Below are 26,789 nucleotides of genomic sequence, written 5' to 3' on the forward strand. Positions count from 1 at the left end.
TTATACAAAGACGAAACCCACTTCCCGACCCCCCCCCCACCCCCCGACCTCTGGCCACTGAGGTCAGCGTGCCTCCCCTCAGACTGATGTGTGAATGACAGATCACCAGAAGCTGCATGTACAGGAGTGACGAGACTCAGCCAAGGCCAAAAGTGCTGTCTAATTATGGGGACCCGCCCCTGCGGAAGGGAAATGCCCTAAAAACACATCATGCTGGCCTTGTAATCTGTTTAATTATATTCCAATTGAAAACACATGTGGAGACAGGGAAAGAAATGAACACCACAAAATGATGGCAATGATATTTTTTTAATGCTGATAAGAGCTCATACACGTGCCATAACATCAACAGTGTAATAACATTAATTACAAAATGTATATTTGCTTAATATGTTATTTGATTGGGGTTTTTTAGTTTACATTTACATAGGGAAACATTCATTTATGTACAAATGTTTATTTGAATGTTTTTCTCTTAATATAACTACATCACAAGCTTCAGAATTGCCAGGATTGCTGGAGTGTCTTTTGAGTTTAGCAATTAACCACAATCCAACATTCTGGTTTCTAACTCCCTGCTATATCAGGAGTATTATATTGATATGTTAATATAATAAACATAAATAAGAAGTCAATCATTTGACAGACAATTCAATTAAAATACAAGTTTCCAAAGTAAAAAATACTAAAATGAGCTTCATCTACATAAAATGGCATTAAGTTTGCACTATTGTTACTTTTATGCACCCTCTCTAAACTTCCTATCAACCAACTAAAGGAAATACAACTCATACTGTACGGTTACTTCATCACTTGAGTTCCTTCACAAACGTCTCTCAATGAAAGCTTCAGGTAGCTGTTCAACAGGGACAAATAGTAGGAATATATCCTTACTTAATAGTTATTTAATGGCACAAAACTTGTCAGATCAATACAGAGAATTGGACACCAATGTCCTACTATTCTGTTATCAAAACAATTATGTGATGGCTAAACCAGCTCAGGATTGTCTCCACATTCAAGCAGCTGACAGAAATATCTTGTTATACTGAAGTAATTAGGTATTAGGGCTGAGATGTTCGAGAGGAACATCACTCAAAAGATGGCATGGATACTATTCCCTTGTTTAACATCATGGCCTATCCTTGTGGCTGGGGTTATATACAGTAAGAGACAAAGCCATGGGTCACATACAGTCACATTAAGTCAGTCACTCTCTCTCTCTCACACACACACACACACACACACACACTTCTTCCCCTGAGACTGCTGTTGTGCTCAACTATCATATTAGAAATTAAGGCTGATCACTGAAACAGAAAAAGACAAAAAAAGGTGCCTGCCATGCAAAAGAACCAACATAAATAAAACATAAACACAGTATAAGGGCCTTGTTGTCAGTGCATAATAATAATCACAATGTCAATAAACAGTCATTGTTCTTCTAATCAATAAATTAAACATGAATATAAAATACTACAAATTGGATTTTTTTGTATGACCTCAAATAATTGCTTCATTTGGAGGCAGAGATAGTGCACACACAGTGAGGAGAAAATAGTCCCTTTTCAGTCCTTTAGTCTCAATACTGTCAATAAACCTCTCTTGTCTAAAAATGACATAATAAAATATAGTACAACTACCAGTATTGTACCAAATATCAGTATTATAGCGCTGTCTGTAACACTGAAGAGTTTGAACGCAACACGAGAAAGGATTGAACCTGGTTAGAAAAGACAAAAATATTAGTTACCTTGTGTCAGCATGCATGTCATGTCAGTATACTGTATGATCTTTATACAAACATGGTTTGCTCAGTTTTAAAATGAGACAAGATGGGTGGTTTGTTTACAGTTTGTTGATACTGCTACCTTAATTTTCAATTACAACTAGGACTTTTTAGACCTAGAAAAATAGGAAGCACTTCTGAAATGAACATCTCAATCATAACACACACATACGCTCTTTCTATTACTCTCTCTCTCACACACACACACACACACACATAGATTAGGTTTGTGGCATGTTTTGAACAGTGATTCTTTCAGTGAATTTAACTCTTTGCAGAAGCCCAAAAATTGCTCCTGGCTCAAAATCAACTTTGCCTCACCTGGAGGACCTCTTGACCTTTCCTACAGGGTCGGCCTCCTTCTGCTGGAAAGACCCACACAGAGGGCAATTGTGTCACTAACTCAATGTATAGTTTCCTTGTCTGGTTTTTTCACCATTATTTCTAATGTTTGACCTCATTATTCAAATCAAAGACGTCCACGCTTAGGTTTTTTTCATAATCAGATCATGGGATTTTTAAGTATAAAAATAAGATCATATACGAGTCAATAGGTCTGGTCTGGTCTCCATTTGATTTGATACATTTGATCTGAGCTGATCAGATCAAATATATCACTCGCTGCATGTGTTTGCATGTATATACAGTACATGCACACACTCCACATGGACATGCATGCTGCCTGCCCTGTTTTCCTCTGATTCTCAGCACCTGAAACACATTAAAGTGAAGCATCACTGCTGTGCTACACCTGGCTTACATTGAAATATTAGGCCACTTAAAAAAAAGGGATTTATAAGATACGTCTTTCAGAGTGAGGGGCGGGTGGAGGTACAGGAAGAGGAGGGACTGCTACATCAAAGCTGGGAGAAACGAGGGGAAATAAATAAATAAATACTGTAAATATACATTTCTTGTTCAAACAACTTCCATCGTGACTGACCCTACAGGGATCTGTGAAGTCTGTTAAAAATGTGATTATGTTTTGTTAGCACCCTAGCCTTACCATTCAGTGCTATTGTGTGGATGGGACTGTGTTTTGGGCATGTGTGTAGGTACATGTGTTTGTGTGTCTCATAGTCTGGTCTGAGCCTCGGGGATATAGATCTCGATACTGTCTGCGCTCTCAGTAGCAGAGCTCTGCCGAACCGACGCGGCACGTTTGGCAGCTAGCAGGCGTTTGCGAGCCTCCAGACGCTGGCGCTCAGAGCTCTCCAGCGAGCGGTCCCTTGCCAGGGGAGGGTGGCCCTTCAGGGGCTTCTTTGGCACGGGAGGGGGCATCCTTCTCTCCTGGACAGGAATGATAAATAGTCTTAATGACAGACCACTGAGTCCATGGCAAGCTGCAGCTAAACACAATAAGGAGCAACACAACTGCAGCCAGCTTGCGTATGGGTTAATAAGAGCGGTGTGGCGGTTGTCGGCATAATGTCAGAGCATGCAATTTTGAATGATGTTATGGTTCACAGTGGCAGCCATTTGTGTGGGGTAACAGAGCACGGTGGTGGCCATTGCGTGAGGTAAAAGTGACCATTGGAGATGGACAGGCCCCAACGGTGCATGGCAGGTAGAGAAGCTTCTCAAAAGCAGCTCACTGTCAACAACAAGACAGAACAAAACAAACAAATACAAGTGGTGACGTCAGGCAGACAACATAACAGTATGCAACACATGTCTGCATGCTACAACAAAGCTTAACTGTGAATCAGTAGGACTTACATTTCAAATTATACGGTAATGACAGCAGATAACATGCGGGTTAGTTAAGCATTCCAAAGCAAAACTGAGATTAGATGCATCTGATAATTTAAAATGGAGTTGGATTGAATTCGATATTTGCCATGTGTGTCTGCACCTGAATTTCTGGTGGGGTCAGAGGTTTCCAGTTGTTGGCTTTGAGTTGGTGGAGTTCGTCAAACTTCAGGCTAATATTCTCGATAGACAGCTGGAGCATGTCCCAGAAACCTGCCAGGTCCTGGGAGATGGGCCGTGGGTGTGCATTTGGGTTCTGATACACAAAAATTGCATACATACACACATGTCCACATGAACACACAAATAGAAACACATATTGTTTATATGTTTATCACGGTTTCTTTGGAAAGATGAAGTCGCTATCTGATGTTTCAGTTTTACAGCAACTGCACAAATCACAGAATTGGCTTTCAAGTGAGTCAACCATATTGTGGTGCGAGTTATTTTGAATTGGAATGAGACAGATTTGTAAATAAATCAGGCACCGTACTATAAATATACAGTACTGGGCTTGTATCTAGAATATGCCTCTGACTTCTTACATACACTCTGGTTTAACAAAAAAAAGATCAGTTTGTCAATCTATCTATTATATTATTTCTATTATTCATCTTTCATCCATGATAAATATTTTGTTTTTCATTTGAAAATTTTATTTTTATGCATTTTATGATGAATAATTAGGGTCAATAATGATTTATTTTTTTACCTTACCTTTGTTACCTTTTCATCCAGAGGCAGAAATTATCTGTTTCCAATTGGCGGGTCTTATAGTTATATAATGGGTAAGTTATGCAACACAGGTACTTACAATAATTGGACATGCATCTGCATATATATTTATGTTGGTATCAGCATCTAAAAATCCCTGTTTGCCAGGCTTTAGTCTTCACAAAGCAAGTTCTATTTTTTGTATGTGAGAGACAGTAAGGGTGTGCAGATGCACACTCTACACTAGGTGCATAGTAAATGAGCGCTGGCCTGGCCTGTCAGGATGATTTGTGCAGGATGATGTCAGTGTTGTGGGGGGGAGGGCTGTGGGAGCATGCAGAGGATGAGGTGACACATACCAGATTCTCCTCACACAGCTCCCGGAACTGCTGGAACTTCTGGGACATCAGCAGCTGGGCACTCCCCACTGCACTGCGGATCTTCCCCAGGACTGCAGAAAGACATAGACGCACATGCATGCACACACACACACAAGCACACACACATAGTTCACAATGCAATTACTCACAGAACCGCATACTGCAGGCATGTTGCAGCGCCAACAGAGAGGCTGCAATTGTAATGCAACAAAAAAGGATGCGCTAGAATCTTCTTTTATCTCTGCCTCTAAGAAGTCATTTAGGCAAGTAAAATAATTATTAAAATTGAGTGAAATTCCAAAGTCAAAGAAATGCACTCTAAAAATGGAAAGCCACACAAAACACAACATTTAAAATATCATGTTTATACCACATAAAAAATTATTTGGTTGCTGTCATGTATCAAAAAGAAACTGAAAAAATCAAGCATATGGTCCAAAAGGAATACATTATTTATTTCTCTCACAATGTCTGTTTGGCAGACTAATACACGAGAGGTTGCACTGCATAACCCGACTCCAATGGTCAGTCCTATTGACTCACATATCCCCATGGAGAGAAACTGTCAGTGCATACATTAGTCTACATGAAGAAAATGGGATCAGAAACTGAGAGGGGGGGTAATGAATCTGCACTACAGATGCAATGTCTTCAGAATGTGTGTGTACGTGTGTGTGTGTCTGTGCACATGATGGCGTGGGATCTAGGGAAAACATAACCTTGAGACAGCCTCCCTGTCCTGCATGTTCTGTGAGAGAATCTCTTGCCTGGAACCATAACAGCACACTGGCTGCATAAGCAATGACATTTTCGGTAAGACATGAAATCAGCTGTGCAGCAAGGACAGGTATAAATACAGTGCTTACTGCCCAAGGCTTGTTTGCTTAGTCTGGTAAGTGCATGTGAGTGTATGTGCATAAAACATATTTAGACGTGTGTTTACAGGCATGCACTGCAGGCGGTCTATATGTGTGTTACATCAATATCAAATACCTGGAGGAGCACTGAGAGAAACTCCTTCACTGTGTTTGTGTGAGAGATCATTATACAGTGTGTCTAGAGAACAGATGTGTGTCTGAGGCCAGCAGCGGCCTATTGATAAATATGTACGGTATGTCTGTGGAGGCCAGAGGGCCTGAGACAGGAACAAGTAGCTATTGTGGTCCAATACCATGAATACCAGCACCCTCCAAATCAGAGGAGAGGAGAGGGGAAGAGCGGAGGATGAAAAATAGACCTAATATCAGTGCACAACGGACTTTCTTGTCTTCATAACTTGGCATTTAGGCTCTATGACTCAACTCACTCTCATCGGGCAGCTCATTCTCCATCTCATCCTGCTCCATCTGTTGACACCAGCCCTCCATACGCTCCGTCTCGGCCTGCAGCAACTTGAGGAACCAGCGGCCGTCACGGGGGCACACGGACCGTCCGACAGCCTCCACCTCTGGCTCAGCCACGCTGTCCATCCATGGGTCTGGAGGGGGCAGGATCGAAGGGTCGAACCCCACCTCCCCGTAGTCGTCACCAGCACAGGCGTGGTAGTGATTCCCCGAGCCCTGGATGCTGACAGTAGAAGTAGCAGCATCGCGGGAGTGTTGGCGCGGCATGGTGGCAAAGTGACGTGGCGGCAGCTCTGGGGGGTCTGTGGGACAGTCGAGGTCAGCCTGCACAGCCGTGGTTACACTATTGGAGCGCGTCATCCTGCGGTAACTAGAAAACAAGCAGAGAACCTTTAAATGATCTGATTTTATGTGATTGATTACTCATATTTTATAGTAATACCACAGTACACACACACTTCTTGGAGGTGCTCCCAGTATAAAAAATAAAAAAACTGAAATGATCGTGGCAATCTCATCACTGATAGTGATGAATAGCCTTTGTAGTGTGGAACGTCTTTTGTGTGTGTGTGTGTTTTGTCACCTGGCTCATTCAGAAGCAACAGAGTGTGCAATCGTCTGTCACACCAAAAGCCCTGCTCCGGGGCTGATGCACTTACACAACAGTATATCCATACACACAAACACACACACACCTGGGACTTTCTCTACAGCTGGGTGTGCCATGTCGTATTTGGCTCAGAGGCTTTGTGCTGCTGTAGGGCAACCTTTGCCAAGTCCCTCCACACTATGTGCAACAGCAGACACGCACACTCATGTGCAAAGATTAAATCAACACACACACACACACACACACACACACACATTCACATTTGGCTACATTCTATAGAGCAGCTCACCACCTCAGTAATGAATGGGACACCAGAGGGATGGGGGGGTTGAGGAAGGGAACTGGCCAAGTAAATGTTCAGTGATTGGAGGAGCCAGCAGTTTAATCACTGCAAGACTACAACTCAGAGTGGTAGACGACTCAAAGCACATCTTTTATTAACGCATACAAAAATGTACCAGAGCGCTGCTCACTGAGCCACTTAAAAGACAAGAGAAACACTTTGGTAAGAGGCTCCAAAGATACAAAGAGTGAATAAAAGCAGAATAGTACACATTTGAACTCATTACATACGACCAAGCACGCTTTATGGACGTGTAGGTTTACATATTTGACTATTTCTGCTTTCAACGCATGCCAAATTAGTCAGTAACAACTTTGCCAAGCCAGAAGAGAGACTGCATTGCTAGCCTACTTGCTGCACCCTGATCCAAACATGCCCACAGTCCTCTCACACATGAAACCTTAGCTTGACCTGCCTGCAGCATGACAGACACAAATGATCACAGCTCCATCAAGTCTGCCTCGGCCCATCTCCGGACGCGCACTCCTCCTCGACGCTATCGATTCATCTCTCTACCTCCCCTTTTCTCATTCATCTCTCCTCTTCCGTGAACAGCAAAAAGAGAGAAGAACAAGGGAGTGGCTTTGGGTAAGATCAAACACGGTGTGTATGTGCTTTATGGTAACGTACCAGCAGCCCTGCGAGTGTGAGTGTGTGTGAAGAGCAGTTAAAGAGTAACTCCTCCGAGCAGGTGTTCAGTTCTAATGACCTCAGCCTGCTTTCTATCAGTCTTCTAACAACTTCCTGCAGGGGAAGAGACTGGGCAAGGCCAAACATAGCCTAGACAGAGACATATCAGTAGACAGGAGGCAAAAGAACAAGGAAGGATATTTAAAGAGAAAAGTCAACCTGAGGGAGAGAAAAGACTATAAAGCACGAGGAAGGTATGCTGGAGGATAAAAAATAGCATGTAAAAAGTCCATGTTCTTATTACCTTCATGTGGTGAACATGACATGAACGTAAATCACAACAGAGGTGGAGTCCTACATTCCATATGCTTTCAGAGGACATCTTTAACTCAAGGTTTTTTTTTGCCTTTCTTACTAATTTGCCTCTAATCTGCAGAGAACATGGTTCAAACCACAGGCATGAGGAAATACTGAAGCAACTATGAACAAAAAACAGCCTGATGTCTGATTTGGATACAGAAAAAAGCCCCAGAACACATGCTGGATGACAGAAAACACAGCATTACACAATCACTCATGCTATTACGCACCACAAACTGACATTCAGAAGTTGGATATGCACCTGAGCCTTCTTGTTTGTTTGTCTTATCTCAGTAATGACAAACCTTCAGCCAGTTAGGACACAAACAAAAAGACATGGAGGTCTAGCTGTCCCTCAAATTGACTTTTCAAGATGGTTGTGCATATGGTTAAGTCACTAGGACCATGCACAATCCTCCACTTCCCCTGTGACTGCAAAGCCATCTGGTGACCACCAACCCCAGACCCTAAACTTGCAAGGCCCTAAAACTCAGAATCCATCAATTAATGCACCAGATTCTCAATTGTATATCACAGTTTATCTTGTTTGTCTATCAAATACAAAAACTTAAAATAATTAGTATAATTGAATTAAAACACATTTGTCTAAGGAATAAGTACATAAATACAATAAAAATCAGTGTTATGTCTCAACATTTCAGTACAGAAAGAAGTCTGTGCACAGACAAGCATGTTGTTTGTTGCATTCATCTCTCAGAGCTTTCTTCCACTCCCTCTCAGTTAATCGTAGTTCAAACAGCCAGGTGAGGTTATGACCTGTGACTGCTGCATATAAACACAGACTCTCTCTCACACACACACCCACACACAGACACAAATAAGGGAGTTTGAGCACTGGAGCGAGGCCGTAGGAGGTTGGCACTCTCACTGTCTGGGAATCTAATGTAGGGGGCAGCATGCCCAGACCTCCCAGGTACACACACACATATGCATGCACCAACACACACACAGATGCATGCCAACAGGTAAACAATCAAACATCCACCAACAAAAATATCCCCTCCCACCAACTCTAAACATTAACCAGAGAAATGCAGAGTGCTGTGCTGCCTTACATCCAAGACTCAGCAGACTAGAAGGTGTCTGGATGAGTTAATATTTGGCTTGGCAACTCAGGGAACTCAGAACTTGGTCAGTCAGCTGAGACCTCCCCTTTCAGAAAGCCCCTCACATTCCCGGACACTGTGTAAAAGTGTGTTTTAAAGTGCTGGACTCAGCCCTCACTGTGACCTTTGATTAAAAGGTGGTGTCTCTTTGAATTCCCAAAGCATGCCTTGGCTACAGCACAAAACCAGGACCATGGCTAAATTTGTCAACTTCCCTCACCAAGCAGAAGGTCACTGTTTTGACAGCGTGAACGAAAGCAGACAAAGAAACCATAAATGCCTGCGTGTCCCAACAGAGGCCTCGATAAGCCCGGTGCGATGTGAGCTAATGAAACAGTATGCACACTAGGCTTCTTCTCCTCAAAGTGGGAACATGTTGCAGAATGAGAGGCTGTAGCTGACAGCACAGCAGTCTGTCAGTGCTCTCAGAACTAAACAAACCCAATAAAACTCCCTCCCCCTTTTTCTCCCTCCCTTCCACACATACACAAACACATACACACAGCCTCAAAGTAGCCTGAATCACAATGACTACAGCAACAGATGGCTGTCAACTCACCCCCTCCACCTTCCCAGCTCCCTGCACCACATCCTCTGGCCCAGCTGTCACTTGGGGCCCCTGGCTGAGGGGGCTCTGACGCCAACCTTGCCTGAACTGGGGACAGCTGCTGCAAGGAAGCCAGTGCAGGGGGGCAAAAGCTTGCGCTGCACACTACAAAACCTCTCTCTGTCTCCACAAGTCCTCTTCCTGTTCATGCTATCTCTGTCTCATCCTTTCCATCAGACTAGAGTCCAGTTTCACTTTTACAACCTCCTCTTGTCTCTTTGTCTCCCTACTCACCATCGTTCATCCTCCACTTGAATTCCTATCGACTGGAATTTAGACTGCTCCTCTGTGGGCCCTCCTTCCTCTGGGTCCACCTAAGAGGAGGGGAAAGACTGTCAAACTGCATACCAGAGTTTTATTTCAGAACTTAAACAGAAGCCAGGACTCATCCACCAACCTGGATCCCTATAGAGAGGCACTTGCGGAGCGCTTCCCTCTGTGCCTTACTGTCTGCTGAGACGTGCGCGACGGCAGAGGTGGTGGCGGTGGCAGTGATGGTGATGGTACTGTTGGTGACGTGCTGGCTGGCAGGGCCATGCACCTGAGCATTAGCTGCCTCTATGGCTGCTGTCAGGGCTTTCATGCTGTCGATGCTCTCTGTGGAGTTGGACAGGCCCGGCTGGGAGCTGATGCCCGTCCGCGGGCCAGAACCCCCATCCATGTAGGCATCCTGGGCGGACTCGGTGCTGCTCTGGGCCGTGATTGATATGAAGGGCTTCGACGGGGTGGTGCGTGGTGGTACGGGGGGAGGTGTCTTCTTGTAGGTGGTGATGCATGATGACACTGCAAGGGAGGAAAGAGGGAAAGAGAGATAACAAATGATTACACAATGAAAGTGTGCATCTTAAAAGACTTCAATCATCATCTGGTGTGGGGTTTGAAAGATGTGGGCATTTAGGAGGCAGGGTTGATTATGATAGCACATTTTTGGAAATGTAGGATATAGATGCATTCAAGAGACTAAATGTCAAGATATCTCTGCCTCTGCAATTTTAACTATTCTTTTAAAGAATTATCAATACTAAATTTTGGCATACACCTTTAATGATCTTTATTGGCATTTTATATTGATGCAATATTTATATTGAACAGCAAATAATGACAGTACACCAAAAATATAAATAAGATAACAAGTAAATAATGACTGTATATTAAACATACAATATCCAGTAATTACAGTGCTACACTAAGTAGAAATGTGGGAAATGAAAGTATGAAAATACAGCATGCATGCTTGTTATGCAACATATAAAATAAGATTATGAAATCTTGAAAACGCAATAAAAAAAAAAGAATAAAGCACATTAAAAAAGAATAAAACACATTAAATAAAACAAATGCACTGCTTGAAAGTAAAATTACTTTGGTGACAGTTTACTCTGAGGTTTGAGGCCCCTATATAGGAGTCAAAATGGACAGTAGATTAGGGCCAACTTTAACAAATCAGGGCCTCGTCTAGTAATAGGATTAGTATGTCAGCCACTTGACCCACTGATCTAGATGGTTAAGCCCTCTACGCATTTACTGTACACATCCAGGACAATTTGATGATGCCAAATATAGCCCAGCATGCTTGTGTGCCTTGATGTTGTTTGCATGCATAATAACATAGAAGTTAATTGATATTTATGAAAAAGTACAGAAGTTAAATGATACTGTAGAAGACAGCTAGAGAGCTCAGTACACTCCAAAGGCTTTGCATTAAATCCAAGAAAATAGATATTAAAAATCATCATAGTGCTGCTCAGTAACACTCTCCCACTTTCTGTCAGTGCTCTCTCCCTCTCAGGTTAGCTACAAGTTCTGCACAGACAATGGAGGCTCTCACACACACTGACTCAGAAGCCTGTGTATAGAAACATGCCAACAGACAAAAAAATATAGCCTGTCTAAAGCAAGACAAAAACAGCCACCACCTAACTACATTATGCCTTGGAATCTCCTTCCTGGCCCGTGCTATCATCAAAACTAGGCCTCTCTCTCTCTCTGCTCTGCAGCAAAAGTAGGACAGCGGGTTTCCTGGATCCCTTTAATCCCTACAAAAGACAAACATCCTACCGTGGCGAGATCACTGCTCTGCGTGCGGCAGACAACTGTTGCCAACCACACCCAGCATGAGCAGCCATGTCTAAAACTATTAGAGCCGGATGTTGTTTTCTTTGTGTTTTGCCATCTCACTGACAGCTACAGAGACGGTTGACATATTGGAGGTGAAGTGAGGGCTGACTTCATCCTCTTGGTTTGTCAGAGTCATCCGCCACCCGCAACCCTCCCTCTTGACTCTTCAGCAGTGATTGGATGATCCCAGACGAGATTTCAGTCAGGTTTTGACAAGCTGGAAAGTCCTAAAATGGGATCAATGCTGCCTTGAGGTTAGATCACAGTTGCTAATATGAGTGTCTTTGATGGTGGTGAAACAAACCACAAGAAAGACAAAAGAAGATGGCTTACTGTATTTCCTTCTATGGCTAAATGTCACATGTATTTCTTTAAAGAAATACTGTATATGTAGGAATTACTGCCAAAGTCATCTCAGGCGGAATCGACTTCGGCTTTTCACAGATGTCTAGGGAATATGATTGACATCCAGGGCTAATCCTCAGAAAGGTCACTGAGTACAGACCCACAAGAGAAGAAAAAAACAGTGAACACACACATGCACACAGGGAGAGGGCGAGGTTCTGCCCCTATCAGCCGCGGAGGTTCAAAGGATAGAATGTCAGCCCCTTTCAGAGCTTCTATCCCCTGAAGTCATCTAAAAGTCATGTTGGTTGACTGCATATGTGGGTGTGTGCGTGCATGTGCTCCTCTCAGGCCCAGAGAAGGGTTAAAGAACAGAGGGTTTTTATCCGCTCAATATAACGCTGTATGAAACAGGAGACGACGCGCCGTGTCCCACCTAGCTGTCACTGCGAGAGCCAGACACGCTGGAGAGAATGACAGGGAGTTTTGAATAGCGAGACAGGTTAAGTAAACACACTCAGGAGTCAGGAGTCGGTACATGCCCACGCACACATGTATGCGCACATAGGGCTAGCAGACGTGCACATGCAGGCACAGAGGCACACAAATGACACTGACACAACCCAGCTTTATGTTTCAACCTCTCCACATCAAGGGAGACCACAGGCTTCCTGCCACTGATATGCTCCCTATCCACCAGGATAGAAGCTGTTGTCCACAACCATCCAGCCCTTGCCAGTGATGTGTGTGATAAGTGTATAAAGACGTATCATCAAAAACTTTGCAAAATTAATTGATTTAAGTTTGTATGTTACCTATCTTCTAATTCTTCTAACCAGGTTTCCAGTTTCCACAGAAATGATAAGAAAATAGTTAGATTTTCTCGCAGCCATGAAAGCATTAGACAGCTACACTGCCCTGGACCTCCCACGCACACAAACAGTCAAGGACAGAGTGAAGTAGGAATGTGACGCAGGATTCCATCAGACCCTTAAGAAGGAATGTAGAAAACTCTCTTCACCAAACACAGATAAACACCGACAAGCACACAAAAGTTTCACTTCATAATATCAGGTTAGGGGAGTTTTGATCAGAGAAAAAGAAACATCAATCATATTCTCTTGGGAACAACTTCCTCACTTAATGGAAGTGGAATTGTGGAATTTCATCTCTCTTCCCTCATAGAGTTAGGTGCAGCCTGCTGCGAGCATTGTCATCCCAAAGAGAAGAGTTTGTGAATGACAAAACTCTAGTGGCTCTCTGCCAAATCCTTCTTTTGACAAATACTTCAAAAGTCCCATGCCGACAAGTTGGTGTGAATAGCAGTTCTTCTTGGCAGAGCACTCCCCCCACCTCTGGGCTTGATAAAATCAAAGAAAGCCCTCTTCCCTCCCCTGAGACAAAGCAAAGTCTCCATTCATTTCTCCAGCCTTCAGAACAAAAACAGACTTGCTAGCCACCTCTTTTTTTTGGCTCTGCTGATCACCGTGTCCCATTTGCGTGTCTGCATAGGTGTATGCTGTTTCCTTTATTTAATTGTTGTGTTCATGTTACTGGACAGATTGAAGGCAGGCAGCTGCTGTGTAATCTCCAATCTGTGTATCTGTGATAGGCCACTTCAAAGAGCAGACGGTTTGGTTTAAGAGGCTAGCTAACAGGAACGGGCTCCCCCGCGCGGGGGCCAAGGGCAAATCCACTACCCAACCAAACAAATACAAAGGCCCGGAAAGGGGGCGGTCAGTATGGGGGAACATTGACAGCTGAGCCCAGCTGCACTGTGTTTGGGATGAGGGTCTGCCAGAGGGGAGAGGGCAGAGAATAGAAGAGGAGCAAGAACAAGACTGAGGAGGAGGAGGGTAAATCAGAGAGTTACTGCCTGGCTCCGTCTGCTCGCTTTCTGTCCATTTGTCCGTCTCTCCCTCTCTCTCTCTGTCATACACAAACACGCACAGACAAACACACACGTACAGAGAACCAGCTGGAGTTCTTTGTGATAGCGTCACCATGGCGACACATAGCAACATGAAGTTTGCCAGGAGGCTTGGCGTTTTACCAGCAGCAAGCAGAGGGGAGCTTCTGTTGGCCATTTGTTTACCTTGACAGGGTACACTGCAGCTGCACTGACACTCACCTAAACACCAGCCAACAGGAACAAAGCAGGAATAATGGGTCACAGCTAGCGTAACTTAAAAATCAAATAGACACCAGGATAACAGCATAGGGGGAGTAACTAGGTGTCACTGTGTTGCAAATTAATATCTAATGTTTCTAGCCCTGAAGCGTTGGCTTTGTACAGCTGAATACTGAACTCTACCAACCAGTTTGTCTTGGATCCCTTTCAAAAAAGCTTGTCACTGGGTCATGAGATGACAATAACCTGAAAGGTTCACACCATGTGATGTTACACTGCTGTTGTGAACAACAATGCAGCAATACAAGGCACATCCTAAATGACTCAACGTGGCCTCCAGGAGGCTACTATGAGATACTGTAAAAAGTGAAGAAGAATTACAAAAAGCCTTGAGTTTCAAAGAATACTGATGTGTTAAAATAACCTAAGATATCACGTTTGTTGCTCACTTGTAACTGCTAATCTGCTAATACTGTAGAGACACAACAAACACTGCACACAGGGTACACAATGTTCCTTTAAAAGTTGTCCGAGAGCTCTCTGACTCACCTGAAAGTCTTTCACAGACCCTCATGTCAGTCTATGACTCTCAGCCACCAGAGGTCAGAGGTCACCACAGAGGGTTTCTGCTCTCCAGATGCCTGAACTCTCTCAGACACAATAGCTTACTGTGTGTGCCTGTGTGTGTATGTGTGAGCATACGGGTATGGTGGCAGTCTGTGAGTGCCTTTTAAAAGAAGTATATATTTGGAGTTCTTTTTGGGGAGGGAGTTTTCAGTGCAAATGGTACCAGTGTTGTAAACATCCTGCACTAACTGCAGCATTTTCCTTTTTTTTTTTCCTTGAGTTAAACATAAGCATGCATATCAGCACAAAACATTTGTTAAATATGCCTCCGGTGTACCCAGACCAACAGTGCTATCAACAAAGCAGTGTGCTCAGTGTGCTCCTTTTGACAGAAACCCGTGTCAACAGTGGGTAGCTGCTCTAGCAGGCTTGTGTCTCCTGAATGACTAGATAAGAGTGTGTTTACAACTGTCAGCCACTGCTAAATCTGGCAGGCAGCTGCTCCCTGTTAGGCAATAGATTCACTTCACTTAACCCACTTTCCTGTGCTTCAAGTTCAAATAGGGAGCCTGGTTACCTGCATACCTCTTTTATGGCCTGACGCTCTCTTCGCCCTGTCAATCAGTGACAGGCAGGGAGAGACATGCTGAGAAACCAGTGGGTGGGGAAATAAAAATCGAGAGTTCATTTTCAAAATATTTTGCAACACTTTTTATTGATCACATTCTGTATTCAAGATCCCTACTGCTTTGGAAATCTAGCAATTTGAAGTTTACCTGTTGGGGGAAGTGACACCTCCTTTGAAATATGCAACTGATTGTTTTATATCCTTCTGAAATCTCAAAATAACTAACAATTTACTCTAACAGCAGTGTAATTGTCAACATCAACACTGTAAATAGCAGCTAGATGATATTTGTTGCACTGTCAGGTGTAATCATCCCGGATTTGGGATAAATATGTAATCCCAAAGTTCCTCCCTGTACTGTACTGAAGCATTTGAGCTAATCTCCTGCATACTTTTTCTTACATGAAGGGGGTTTTCTTATTAGACCTGCCCTGTGACGGCTCCAGGCCGTTTCCATTGTCCTAAGTTGCTCCTTGGCAAGGGCTTTACCCTGACTAGTCCACAACCACATGAAGAGACACATCAGTCTTTTGTTTCTCTCGAAAAGACCTGCCTGCAGGGGGTTGAAAGAGAGTGCACAGTCACTGAACATAAAGAGGAGAAGGAGAAAAGAGGGAGAGGGAAAAAGAAAGAAGAAGAATAGAAAGAAGAGTGAGGAAAAGGAGGAGAGAAAAGGGGGATAGGACACAGGATAGGTTTACAATGCTCTTTCCTTCAGTTCCTGTACATTCCAGCTGCTTCGTGGGGCATAAACCTGAGCATTAGCCCTAACTCTAAAGTTAACACGCCCACACATCTCACGCATGCTTTCACTGCACTCATTTCCCACAGCATTGCTCATCGACCGACTGAGACTTTAAGTAGACTGACTCGCCTTGCGGAGTGACACATCGCATGTGCCGGCAATGACAGCATTGGCAACTGCAACAAGTCGCAGCATACCCAAAAACAGAATCATGTAGCTAGGGGGGATCAGTTAGTCATTAAATGAAACTGACTTTGTGATTGAGTAGTGACTGGGTCTCTGAACATGTAACTTGTTAAACTCAAGCACACTGAGATAAAGACAGAGTCTTGATGGTGGCGTTTTGTGTTGCTAAGTGGATAATACAGGCTACTTAGGCCAGTGGCTGGTAACTAAAAATACCATTCAACAACACAATGTTGCCACCACACTGTCTCCAAGTGCTAAGCACAGCTCCCTGATAAAACATGACTGTCCATAAGAACCGAAAGTGTGTGGAGTTACAGCCGAGTACAGGAAAACATAACCGCAAGCCTGGGGAGTAATAGACTCTAGGACAAAACAGCAAGCACAACCAGACAAAAAGACAAAAGGCTGACACACATACACATACACACATACACACACACACACACGCACACAAGAATCAGCCTTAACTGAGAGGGCTGAAGCACAATGCCGATGTCATGTCATTACATGAAGGATCACTGCTTGCTGCAGCTGCTATTTACATATAAATGTAAGAGAATGTGGTCAAAAGTTCACTCCTTCCTTCCCTGCTCTGCATGCAATATGCACTCCAGGACTCAACTCCAAACAGCAAAAGAAGTCATAATCTGATTCATAAAATGACTGGGCACAAAAAGTAACAGGAAAGCTGGCTGACAGTTTTTACAAGCGTTTGAGTTTACTCTTCCAGGAATGCCGTGAAACATCAGTGTCGGGTGTTGTTTCACAGTCCTGGAGTTTTTTTTTCCTCGCATTCCTTCCCCCTTTCCCCCTGTTTGACGTTCTTTGTCCTGACCACTTGCACATGGAGGCGAAAGGAGACACTGGCGGCTTAATCCACTGCCAGAGGCATGCTAAAGCCATCTGGGCCCAAAACCAAACGTAAGGGCCTTCTGCGTCTCCTATATGAGAGGAGGAACAGGGCAGGCGGGAGGGGACGGGGGGTGGAGGACGGATGGAGAGAGGGAGATGGAAAGTTAAGAGCGAGACAGAGGAAAATGAGAGAAAAAGAGGGAAAGACAGAAAGGTAGGAGGTACAAGGGGCTTGGGGGGTTAGGGTTTGGAACAAGAACCAGGCTACACTGACGCATACTGTCTTTTGTGGTTTCCAGTCCTGACCCTCTGACCCTATACATCCTGTTGAAGGGGTGGAGGGGGCGGAGGGAAAGACGAGATGGCAGCTATAGGCACTGGTTGCATCTGTGTGTGTCCAAAGTAGCAATGCAGACAGCATGCATTACGGTAAATAAGAATATCTGAGTAGATGCTACAGAACTCTATCTGTCTCTCAGGTGTGACTTTTCACACCCATCTTCTCTCTCTTCCCATGTGTTTACATCCACTCCCTGCACAATCCTGTGGGGGAGGAACAATGGCCTCCCCAACATTCCCACTCTCCTGCAGAGAGCACTCGTTTGTCTCCTGCATTCCTTTCCCCATTCATCTCTTTCTCTCTCTCTCCCCTCCTGGACAGAAAAAAACTCCTGCTACTCTTTACACGGGGGAGGGGTCTGAGTCTTAAAAACCTCTGAGTGGAATCAGTCCCCCTTAAACACAATCTCCTCCTCCTCCTCCCTTCCTCCCCCGTTTTACTTGGTTAGTGAAGCAGCAAAGCTGAAAGAAAGGGAGGAGAAAGAGGAGATGCATTCTTTCTCTCCCTCTTGCTGTCTCTCAGTGTGTACCGGGGGTGAGTTGTGGCTTATTTTTAATGACTGGTTCAAAAAAAATAGAAGAGGGAGTGCTGGGTCTGTTCCCCCGCCGGCCGCTTGCACACAGGCTCAGTCACTCAGACACACACACACACATACACTCATATTACTGTAGCCGAGTCTGGGACTTTCACAGAGAAGTCTTTAATTTGCACTGGGGCCTGGCCTCCCACACTGCACAGCCCAAACCACCCACTTTCAGCCATGCACCATTCCTCAGAGTTACTTCAACATACTCCCTCCTCTTCTGAAGAGTGAAAGCAACATGAACTCTCAACCACACAATTTTGCTGTCAAGTAAAGGCTCAAAAGTTTCAATATTCTGTCAAGAGAAGAGAGCAAAAAGCATGTTTGCCTTTACATTTTTTTCTCCCTCTTGAAGAAAACCCCAAACTTGTTGGAGGAGATTTAACTCCTCCGGTGTTTTTCATTCGCCGAGGGCTTTGAGTTTGCGGGCCCTGCCTTGCCCAGCTTTAGCATGCAGGAGCCACGAGGATCATCCACAGTCAACACTGAGGAAATCCTTTCAGGGCTTTGCTTTTCCTTTGCTCCTTCTGATGCCAAAACACAGACAGGAAGAGCAAGAGGGGAGGAGTGGGACAGCCCCTACCTGACTGAGCAGCCCCTGTCCACTTGACGAGACACGCTGAATGTGCTGTTTACGTCTCGACATTTTGGAAAGTAATCCTCAAAGTATTCCTTATAATTTTAGCAGGAAACTGGTGTATGTGTTGTAGCTGCAGAGTGTGGGACAGCAGGGGTCCACTGCTGCAGCCATTCTTTGTGTTTGCCGTAGCCCTGTCAGCTCCTCCCTGCACCCCTCTTTCATTTTCCCCCTCTCTACAGTCTTGTTTCAAACCAAGAGCAGGAGGAAAGGAATGAATGACATACTCTTGCTTGCGCTTCCTGTGTCAAAAGATATCCAAACGCCACTCTTCCTCCCTAAATGGCTATAATCAAAGCATTCCAGGTCATAACAAACTGGGACCAATTAAGTCGTAAGTAAACCTAAACACCTAACAGCCACTAACCAAAGCTTCAAGTCCTGCAGATTTATCCTATTGACATTTATTCTGCTTTAGAGCACGTCCAGGCAGGAAATCACTGTTGATTCAGGTCACGGAAGTACACAATAATTACACATGATTGATACTATGATACAGCAATTTCTGCACAAATATTCAGCAAGTGCCTACAGGTGTAATTCATCTGCATAGGTTACTTAGGATCACATTGCACCGGAGCATCATGTTATGCATTATCTGGGCCACATTCAACACATACAAGTTGGACCAGATTGAACAAATGTGACTGGCAACATGCTTCAAAGCAACTGAGGCTATGGTGACATCTAGAGAAAGATTTCATATTGCAAGCCAAGAATTGTCTCTTTTCTTTAGTTACATCTGGATCACAAGAACACGATTTACTTCCAATTAAATCTGACATCAGACACACTAGTATTAGATTATTTCAAGTGGAGGTTCAGCAGGAAAATTGAAGGTTAAGCATATAATGACAAATTGAACTGCAACTGTACACGCTGGAATAACAGGTAGTAAAATCCACAGATTCACTAAATTCAATTTCTCTGCATCTGCTCATCTGATGACTAACACCCTTAAGCTGACACTGAGCCGTTTGAAAGAGATGCTGAGTATTTTTCCCCTCATGTCAGTGAAAGAGCGACAGTGCAAGTTCCCACTGGCTTGCATTCTCAGACAGCCGTGACAGGATGAAGTAATTACTGAGTGGTTGACACACCAGCATGGTGAGGATTTATCTCATACAGGAAGAGAGATAGCCAAATCACAGTTTACCCACATCGAGCTCCCAGTTTGGGCTTGATCCCGCAGCTGCAAATGGGGAAGCCACACACTTTGACACTGTACAGTCACATTCGCACACACACAAACACACACACACACACACACACACACACCCACATGCTCAAAAGCTCCATCGAGGTATGGCTGCCAACCACAACTGGTGTCTTTTTATTTTCTATTCCACATGTATGCGTGTGCTAGTGTGTCACCACATGCCTCGACCAAGCCCTTGTTTCCTGTCAAACACACCTACTTCCACCATCAAAGCGTGTGGAATGACAGCATTATGCAGGTGTGAGTGTGAGAGAAAGAGCAATGGAGAGAATCGGAGAGACAGATGACACCAGAGTACTGTTTAATTTACATCCCCTCTTTGAATAATAATTCCACCTTAGAGGATGGCAGCTTTGATCCACTGACACACAGGTGTATTTCACATGCAGCGGCATACGTTGCTAAGGCAGGGCTTTATCTGTCCCTGTAATTAACACCAGAGCAGGAAATAGAGAACGATCCCTGTGTATTTGTGTGTATGTGTGACTGAGGAACAGACATGGCAGGAGGGATTGATGGAGCTCAAAGGAGCATTCCTGCGCAACGTCCTCATCGTTTGATCTCAATTTCTCTCAGGCACATATACTTCAAGCAAATCATGACTGTCAGTCATAATTCAGGGATACAGTATCTCACATACTAGTCATTCATTTCTTCTCTCTATTCCTCTATCTCCATCTTTTTCTGATTTTTTAGACACTCACAAAAACACACAGAGTGTTGATAGACAAACAATGTGCCTAAAAATAATTTCTGACTGTAATTCCACAAGATAGAACTTGAGTTGCCCCATATACTGAGACTGGATTTATTCTAAAAGTGGGGATAAAGCTCCCTCTAGTGGCGACAAACCCATATTGAAAAACTAATTATGAATTATTAGTTGTAATGCAAATATTCAAGAGAAAATATTACACCTTAAAGAGGCTTGATAATATGTTACACTTTTACACTCCTGGTGACCTTATTTCATGACAGGTAAGTTGCTATTTGGTCTTGCTCATTTGTCCAATGTGCCATCTCAGTGATAGAGACAGTGAGTTTCTCTTTGTTTTCTATTGTCCCTTTTACTGAGAACCATTCAATATTTCAGTAGGGTAAAAAAAAAAAAGGAACTGACTCATACTAAACCTTTAAGTTAGCTTACTTGAATGAAGCCTGGGAGATGAGGAAAACATCCCTTTACCAGGATAATGCTTTCAGCATTTTATTTATTCTGATGTTTGATGGCGTTATTTGAAAATAATCACATATATGTTGAAAATAAGAAGCAGTGCATTTAATGTTAAATTTATGTATTTCTTTTGGTTTTGTGTATGTGTTACACAATATAAGATATATCGTAATATTGTTGATGCATGATTTTGAATGTTGAAATGTCTTGTAATCCCACGTGGGATGAGTAAAATGCTTGGCATGACACAAAGATATTGCATCAGAAATTGGGCATTGAGTAAATGAGAAGTCACATTTAGAAGTGCTCAGATTTATCCATGATAGCAGCTTAGTTGGCGTCATATAAAAGCTACTCAACCCATACTGGTTTAATTTTGCACTTGTCTCTGTTTCTTATGAATACTTTCATTATATCATTGAATAATTTGGGTTACTGTTCATGCAGAGATGCATTTCAAAATGTTCAACAAAAAACATGCATTACATATTCCTAGACACAATAATGTCTAAGTAAGTAGTTGGTAAGTACTGACAACCTCCTCTTTGAGGCTCCATAGTGATCCATGGCTTAGTGTGTAACAGTTTTAATTAACAACCATACTTTCACCTGACCTCTTTATCTTTGTTCTTCTGTCTTTGTTCTGCTTTTTATGTGGATTACTATAAATCTGGATTTAACTATCCCCACAGCACAGAGGAATAACACAGGCTGATGAAAGAGTAAAGTTGAAAGACTGGAAGAGTAAGAGAGACATTAAATATGCAGGGAAATTTAGTGAAATACATATACATAAATACATACAGACTGTAGAGCCAAAACTACAAATGTTTTGAATAAGTAGATTTTTACTTTTACTTGACTACATTCTTATTTTTAAGTCTAATTTCAGCCAAAGAATGCATGGAAGTTCATCATTCTTATGCTATTTAGTTTTCAGCACCACAGAGCCATACAGAGGATACTGTGTTTATGAGTTACCTGTCATCACATCTCTATCCAAAGTTACTATGAATGTGGACACCTCATACTTTCACTAGATGACTCAAGCAAAAGTGTTTCCCTGAAGTATTTCACAAGTTTAACATTAACAAGTTAATTGCTTCTTTTAAAAGACACTGTGAAAGACAGAAGGGGGCAGCTGAAGTCTTAGCACCTGTTAAAAGTGAGCATTGCTGTGAAAATATGACTGGATAATTGACAGTGCATGATCGAGAGAGAAGGAAGGAGAGACTCATGGGAGTGTGCTTTGGTAATACTGTCTCACTCAAATAAAGTCTCACTGAACTGAACTGAGAGAAAGAAAGTTACAGAGAGAGAAGGGAATATTGCAAGGGAATATTGCAAGCTATGACTGGAGCTGTTAGTCCCCTTGGAGACATCTGGATATACACAGTGCTATCAACAACACTAAACCACTCCAAACCTCCAAACTCAAAGACTACAGCATTATCTCAGCTTAGAGTTTATAGCTCAAAGGATCATGTACGCATTGTTTCAATCAACATTTTAAAACCGGTTACAGTAAAAAGTCTTCCCAAACATACAATATGATCTACCGTAGTATATGTATTTAACAGATTTTAGGAGAGCAATGGCAACATAACTTTATTAATACTTTGCAGTATTAGTAGTACCGGTAGTAGTTTTATTTCTCCATCTGCCTCAGAAACCAGCTCTTTCTGACCGTACAAACAGAACAAAAAAATAAATAGTCTTGACGCAGTATTCTGTTTGGGTCTGCAAATAGGCAAATAAAGTGTTATATGTTTATATTAACTAATTTCAGAGCTCATATTACTGACAGATGAAATAGTTGTTAGATGCTCGAAGACATAAAGTGACTTCCTGGAGTCTTCTTGTCGCTATGAGTTTGCTAAGCGACCCATGGAGACTGAAGAAAGTAACTACACCCGCTGGAAAGAGTTCAGCACATAACTTTGTCGTTTTTGCTGACCGTTTTTTGTACAAATTAATATATAATATGTTAATTAATTATGTTAAGAGGTGCTGGTGGATTGTTTAACCTTTGGACAGAGCCAAGTCAGCTTTTTATGCTAAACTAACGGTTCCCAACTTCATATATAACAATCAGATATGATAGTGGTATTAATCTTCTTTAATATGTGAATACACATATTTCCCAAAAGCTGGAACTATTCTTTTAAACTTGCATCCTGGATTTTGTCATTGACATTTGTCCACATACCTGGCGATTCTGAGCAGTTTCTCAACTGGATCCACATAAGAATGTCAAGCCAGAAGGGAAATTGTTCTTAAAAATATTCCTTATTTTACTGGTGTACTTAACCAAGCAATGATTTTGCTCTATACGATGGCCTTGCCAGGTGGGAACAGTCATTCCTGAAACCTTTTACTGCACTATCAGTTTATATTGCCGATACATATAAACAGCTGGCACTTCAAAATATGGTTGTGTAATTGTGCCCTTGAGAAAACATTTTTCAGAATGAATTTTGAGCCAGTACTGATGTGTTAGAACAATTTGTGAATGAAACTGAGGGTAACTAATAATCCCTCAGGGTAAAGTAGGTACAGCAAAAAGAAAGTAATGGTATTAAGCTGGGAAACAAATGTATGTACAGTATAGGCACATAAAGTAAGCCAAAAAATCAAATAAAAACAGCAAAACAAATAAACTGATTGCACAGCGTGTAAACAATTTTATGACATTCTAAGTAGCTTAGTGATTACAGATGTTACCGTAAGTTAAATTATTAATTAAAAGATTATAAATACAAAAAATGATGTTCTACTAACAATCTTAAGCAGTGGCTCTGTTTACAGCTAGATAATAGAGCCTTCCTGGATGAATGTGCCAACAGCTGAGCCCTCTCTAACTCATATTCAGGATGGCCTCTGTCATTCACGCTAACATAATGCCACGTGACTTTGGCCTACTTGGATCACCAGAGACATCAAGTGTAAAGTATGTGCGTGTGTCCGTGGCATGTTGTGCTCAGGAGGGTCCTTAGAGCCTCGTCCGAGAATAGAAAGCGGGAAGCTGGTAGGTGAGCGGGCAGGCGGCATAGCTGGCATCAGTGGCGAGCATGAACTGAAGTGCGTGCGTGACTCACTGGGACACAGATGGTCGGTTGGAGACATGGGGGCCACAGACTGCTCGTCTGTCACACAGTAGGCCTCGAACTGGTAAGTGGCACCAGTGATCTCTTTTCCCATAAGGCATGTGGGGCTCAGCCTTTTTCTCCCCTGCCCCCTGGATGCTCTCTTTAACAAGCTCAGAAGTCTGAAATGATGAACCTCTATGAACTCTAATTCCAGAGGGGGCCCTGAGTCTGACCTAAATAACTAGACCCTGCAGAGGCGTGTTGTGATGCTGTGCCAGGCATTGCTCTGTGTGATGCAGGCCACACCTGTCGTCCTCTCATCAGAGATATGATACCAAAATAGACTGCGGGCTGGAAGGTGATCAGCATTTCCTGGCTACCATGAGTGGAGGGGAAAGCAAACAGTATGTAGGTTAATCTCTGACATGGGCTACAGTTTGGAGGGAAGACAAGTTGCAAAGGGCCTTGGAGATAGCTGAAAGTATTTAATAGCAGGGGCAAGAGCTTGTCAACTTAATAATAAAGTGTATTAACTTCATTTAATTTAGAAATAAACTCTTATTATTGTGATTTTTTTTGCATTCCATATTACATCAGTTAATTTAACTTTAACGAGGCTTGTTCTAATTTTTATTCTTATTTAATATTAAATAGAAACACTTCCCACGTCCATTTTCATATGAAGCATGAATAAGCAGAAAGCATGGGATGGGCGCTGATCATTTCAGTGTCAAGCGACTCACAACAAACACACAACTTCCGGTCGGAACTTTCAAAGTAATGGCCAGTGACGCACTTTAAATTTCAGTGGTATCATTTTTGCAGACCTGACGTCGGGTATTCAACGTGCATTGTGGGTACTGTTGTTGGCCGACATGTACCTGGAATCTGCTACATTAACGAAGTATTTTAATGTGTCCGATACCATTTTATTTTGGCATCTAGCCGCTTCTTATCCCGTTACACAACAAATGGGTCTTTTATTTTGAAGGCAACATCACCTAACTTCCTGCATCTGACTCTCCTGACGTAGCTCGCCATCGGTCATCCTCGCTCACCAAACGGCAGAGATACACAACAGCGGCTTTTACTCACAAAGGCGGATCCAGTAGTCACACATGCCGAGCAGCGCGCTGTAGAGACACTGAAGGAGCGTCATGAAAACCTGCGAGTCTGCAACACTGAGCCGAGATGAGACAGCAGGAGTCCTCTCTCCCTCTTTTCCCTTCTCCACTCTGACGATATTGGATCTTCTGTCAGGATGTGGACGCGCCTTGATCGCACCCCCGCCCCGCACAAACACTCATTTAGCACTGGGTGGGACAGTCCCGTTCACAGTCATCCAGAAAACTTTACTGCAATGGCCGCACAACTTTCCCTCCTGACTAATAAAAGCGTCTGCGTTGCTCAGTTGTGGTTTTGAACATATTATACAGATATTCCAATAGAGACTTAGTTTAAAAAAAAAAACTTAATTGGTGTCTCTGCAAAATGCATCATTTTTTAAAATAATTTAATATTATTGAAGTACTTTTCCTTAGTTTTTTTTTTTTAAAACTTTGCCTATTATAGTATAGTATAGTATTGCACCAGTTTAATAAATAACTAAATTCAAAAACAAAGATTTTGATGGAAAACAAAAATAAATGTACCATCTGCATAATATTTGGAGGTGCAGCTTTTACCTGGAAACTTAAAGTGTTTTGCTATTAGAAGCAAATTCCTTAATAACTAGGCCATACAGCCAGGACTACTCAGGAGTCCAGATTCTCTGAGCAGAATCATTAAATAAGTTTTTGACTAGCCACAAAAAAAGTGTAAAAAAAAGATTAACAGTTTAAAAAAATTACTTTTTCTATAATCTGTATCTCACTAAACTAATGTTAATGTGTCTAACTCTTTTCTTTACTGCCAGGTAATCTCTCTTTGTTGTTTTTTTCTACCTAAAATAGTCCAATCCTAAGAAATTTGAACTGGAAAAACACAAGAACTAGCCTTTAAAATCGTATGTACGTATAATGATGTAGTGTGTGTATAATTGTAGCGTAAACTCTTTTCTATCATTAACACCTGGACATGACCTCAGTACCCCAGCGGTAGCTAAAACCCTGCTTCATGAATAACTTATTGTCTGATATATAGTCAGGAGTACTGCAAAATATAATTTATATAATTATTATTACTTGTTAAGTGCTTTAAGTATCTAAAATCTAAATATAACCAAAATATAAAATTACACTATGATATACTGATACACTTTGACTTTTTGATTCTCAGTACATTAAATACAGCAGGAGTGAGTTTAAAACCCATATTAACAAAATGATTCAGCCCAACAGATGTGATTCATAAACTCAATGGCTGACCCCTTGTGGTGTAGTTGATTTAGCACTGAGCATACACTGATCAGCTTTAACATTATGACCACCCATACGCAACAAACTGTGATGCACTGTGTGTTCTGACACCTTTCTATCAGAACCAGCATTAACTTTTTAATGCAACAATTTGAGCTAC

At 42.6% G+C, this 26,789-nt stretch overlaps 1 protein-coding gene across 1 annotated transcript; it reads right to left on the reverse strand.

Moving 5' to 3' along the window:
* Nucleotides 1–290: 290 nt before the first annotated feature.
* Nucleotides 291–25,593, reverse strand: dlgap1b (discs, large (Drosophila) homolog-associated protein 1b). The gene is made up of 7 exons (XM_035659600.1): nt 25,368–25,593; nt 10,053–10,438; nt 9,890–9,969; nt 5,942–6,348; nt 4,615–4,706; nt 3,645–3,797; nt 291–3,079 (listed from the first exon to the last, which is right to left on the reverse strand). Exons 1-7 carry the CDS (start codon nt 25,429–25,431, stop codon nt 2,864–2,866), a joined length of 1,398 nt encoding a protein of 465 aa, XP_035515493.1. The 5' UTR covers nt 25,432–25,593; the 3' UTR covers nt 291–2,863.
* Between the last annotated feature and the right edge of the window lie 1,196 nt (nt 25,594–26,789).

The sequence above is a fragment of the Morone saxatilis genome, unplaced genomic scaffold (genome assembly GCF_004916995.1).
Source record: "Morone saxatilis isolate NCDOM2014 unplaced genomic scaffold, NCSU_SB_2.0 Contig0, whole genome shotgun sequence".
NCBI lineage: Eukaryota > Metazoa > Chordata > Actinopteri > Moronidae > Morone > Morone saxatilis.

What these genes read in the sequence shown, in the direction of transcription:
- dlgap1b (XM_035659600.1), bottom strand. Translation starts at nt 25,431, where the DNA reads ATGACGCTCCTTCAGTGTCTCTACAGCGCGCTGCTCGGCATGTGTGAC. An exon ending in TGACTACTGGATCCGCCTTT is followed by an intron (nt 10,439 to 25,367) that starts GTGAGTAAAAGC and finishes CCTCCCTTGCAG; the next exon opens with TGTCATCATGCATCACCACC. An exon ending in GAATGAGCTGCCCGATGAGA is followed by an intron (nt 4,707 to 5,941) that starts GTGAGTTGAGTC and finishes GTCTTTCTGCAG; the next exon opens with TCCTGGGGAAGATCCGCAGT.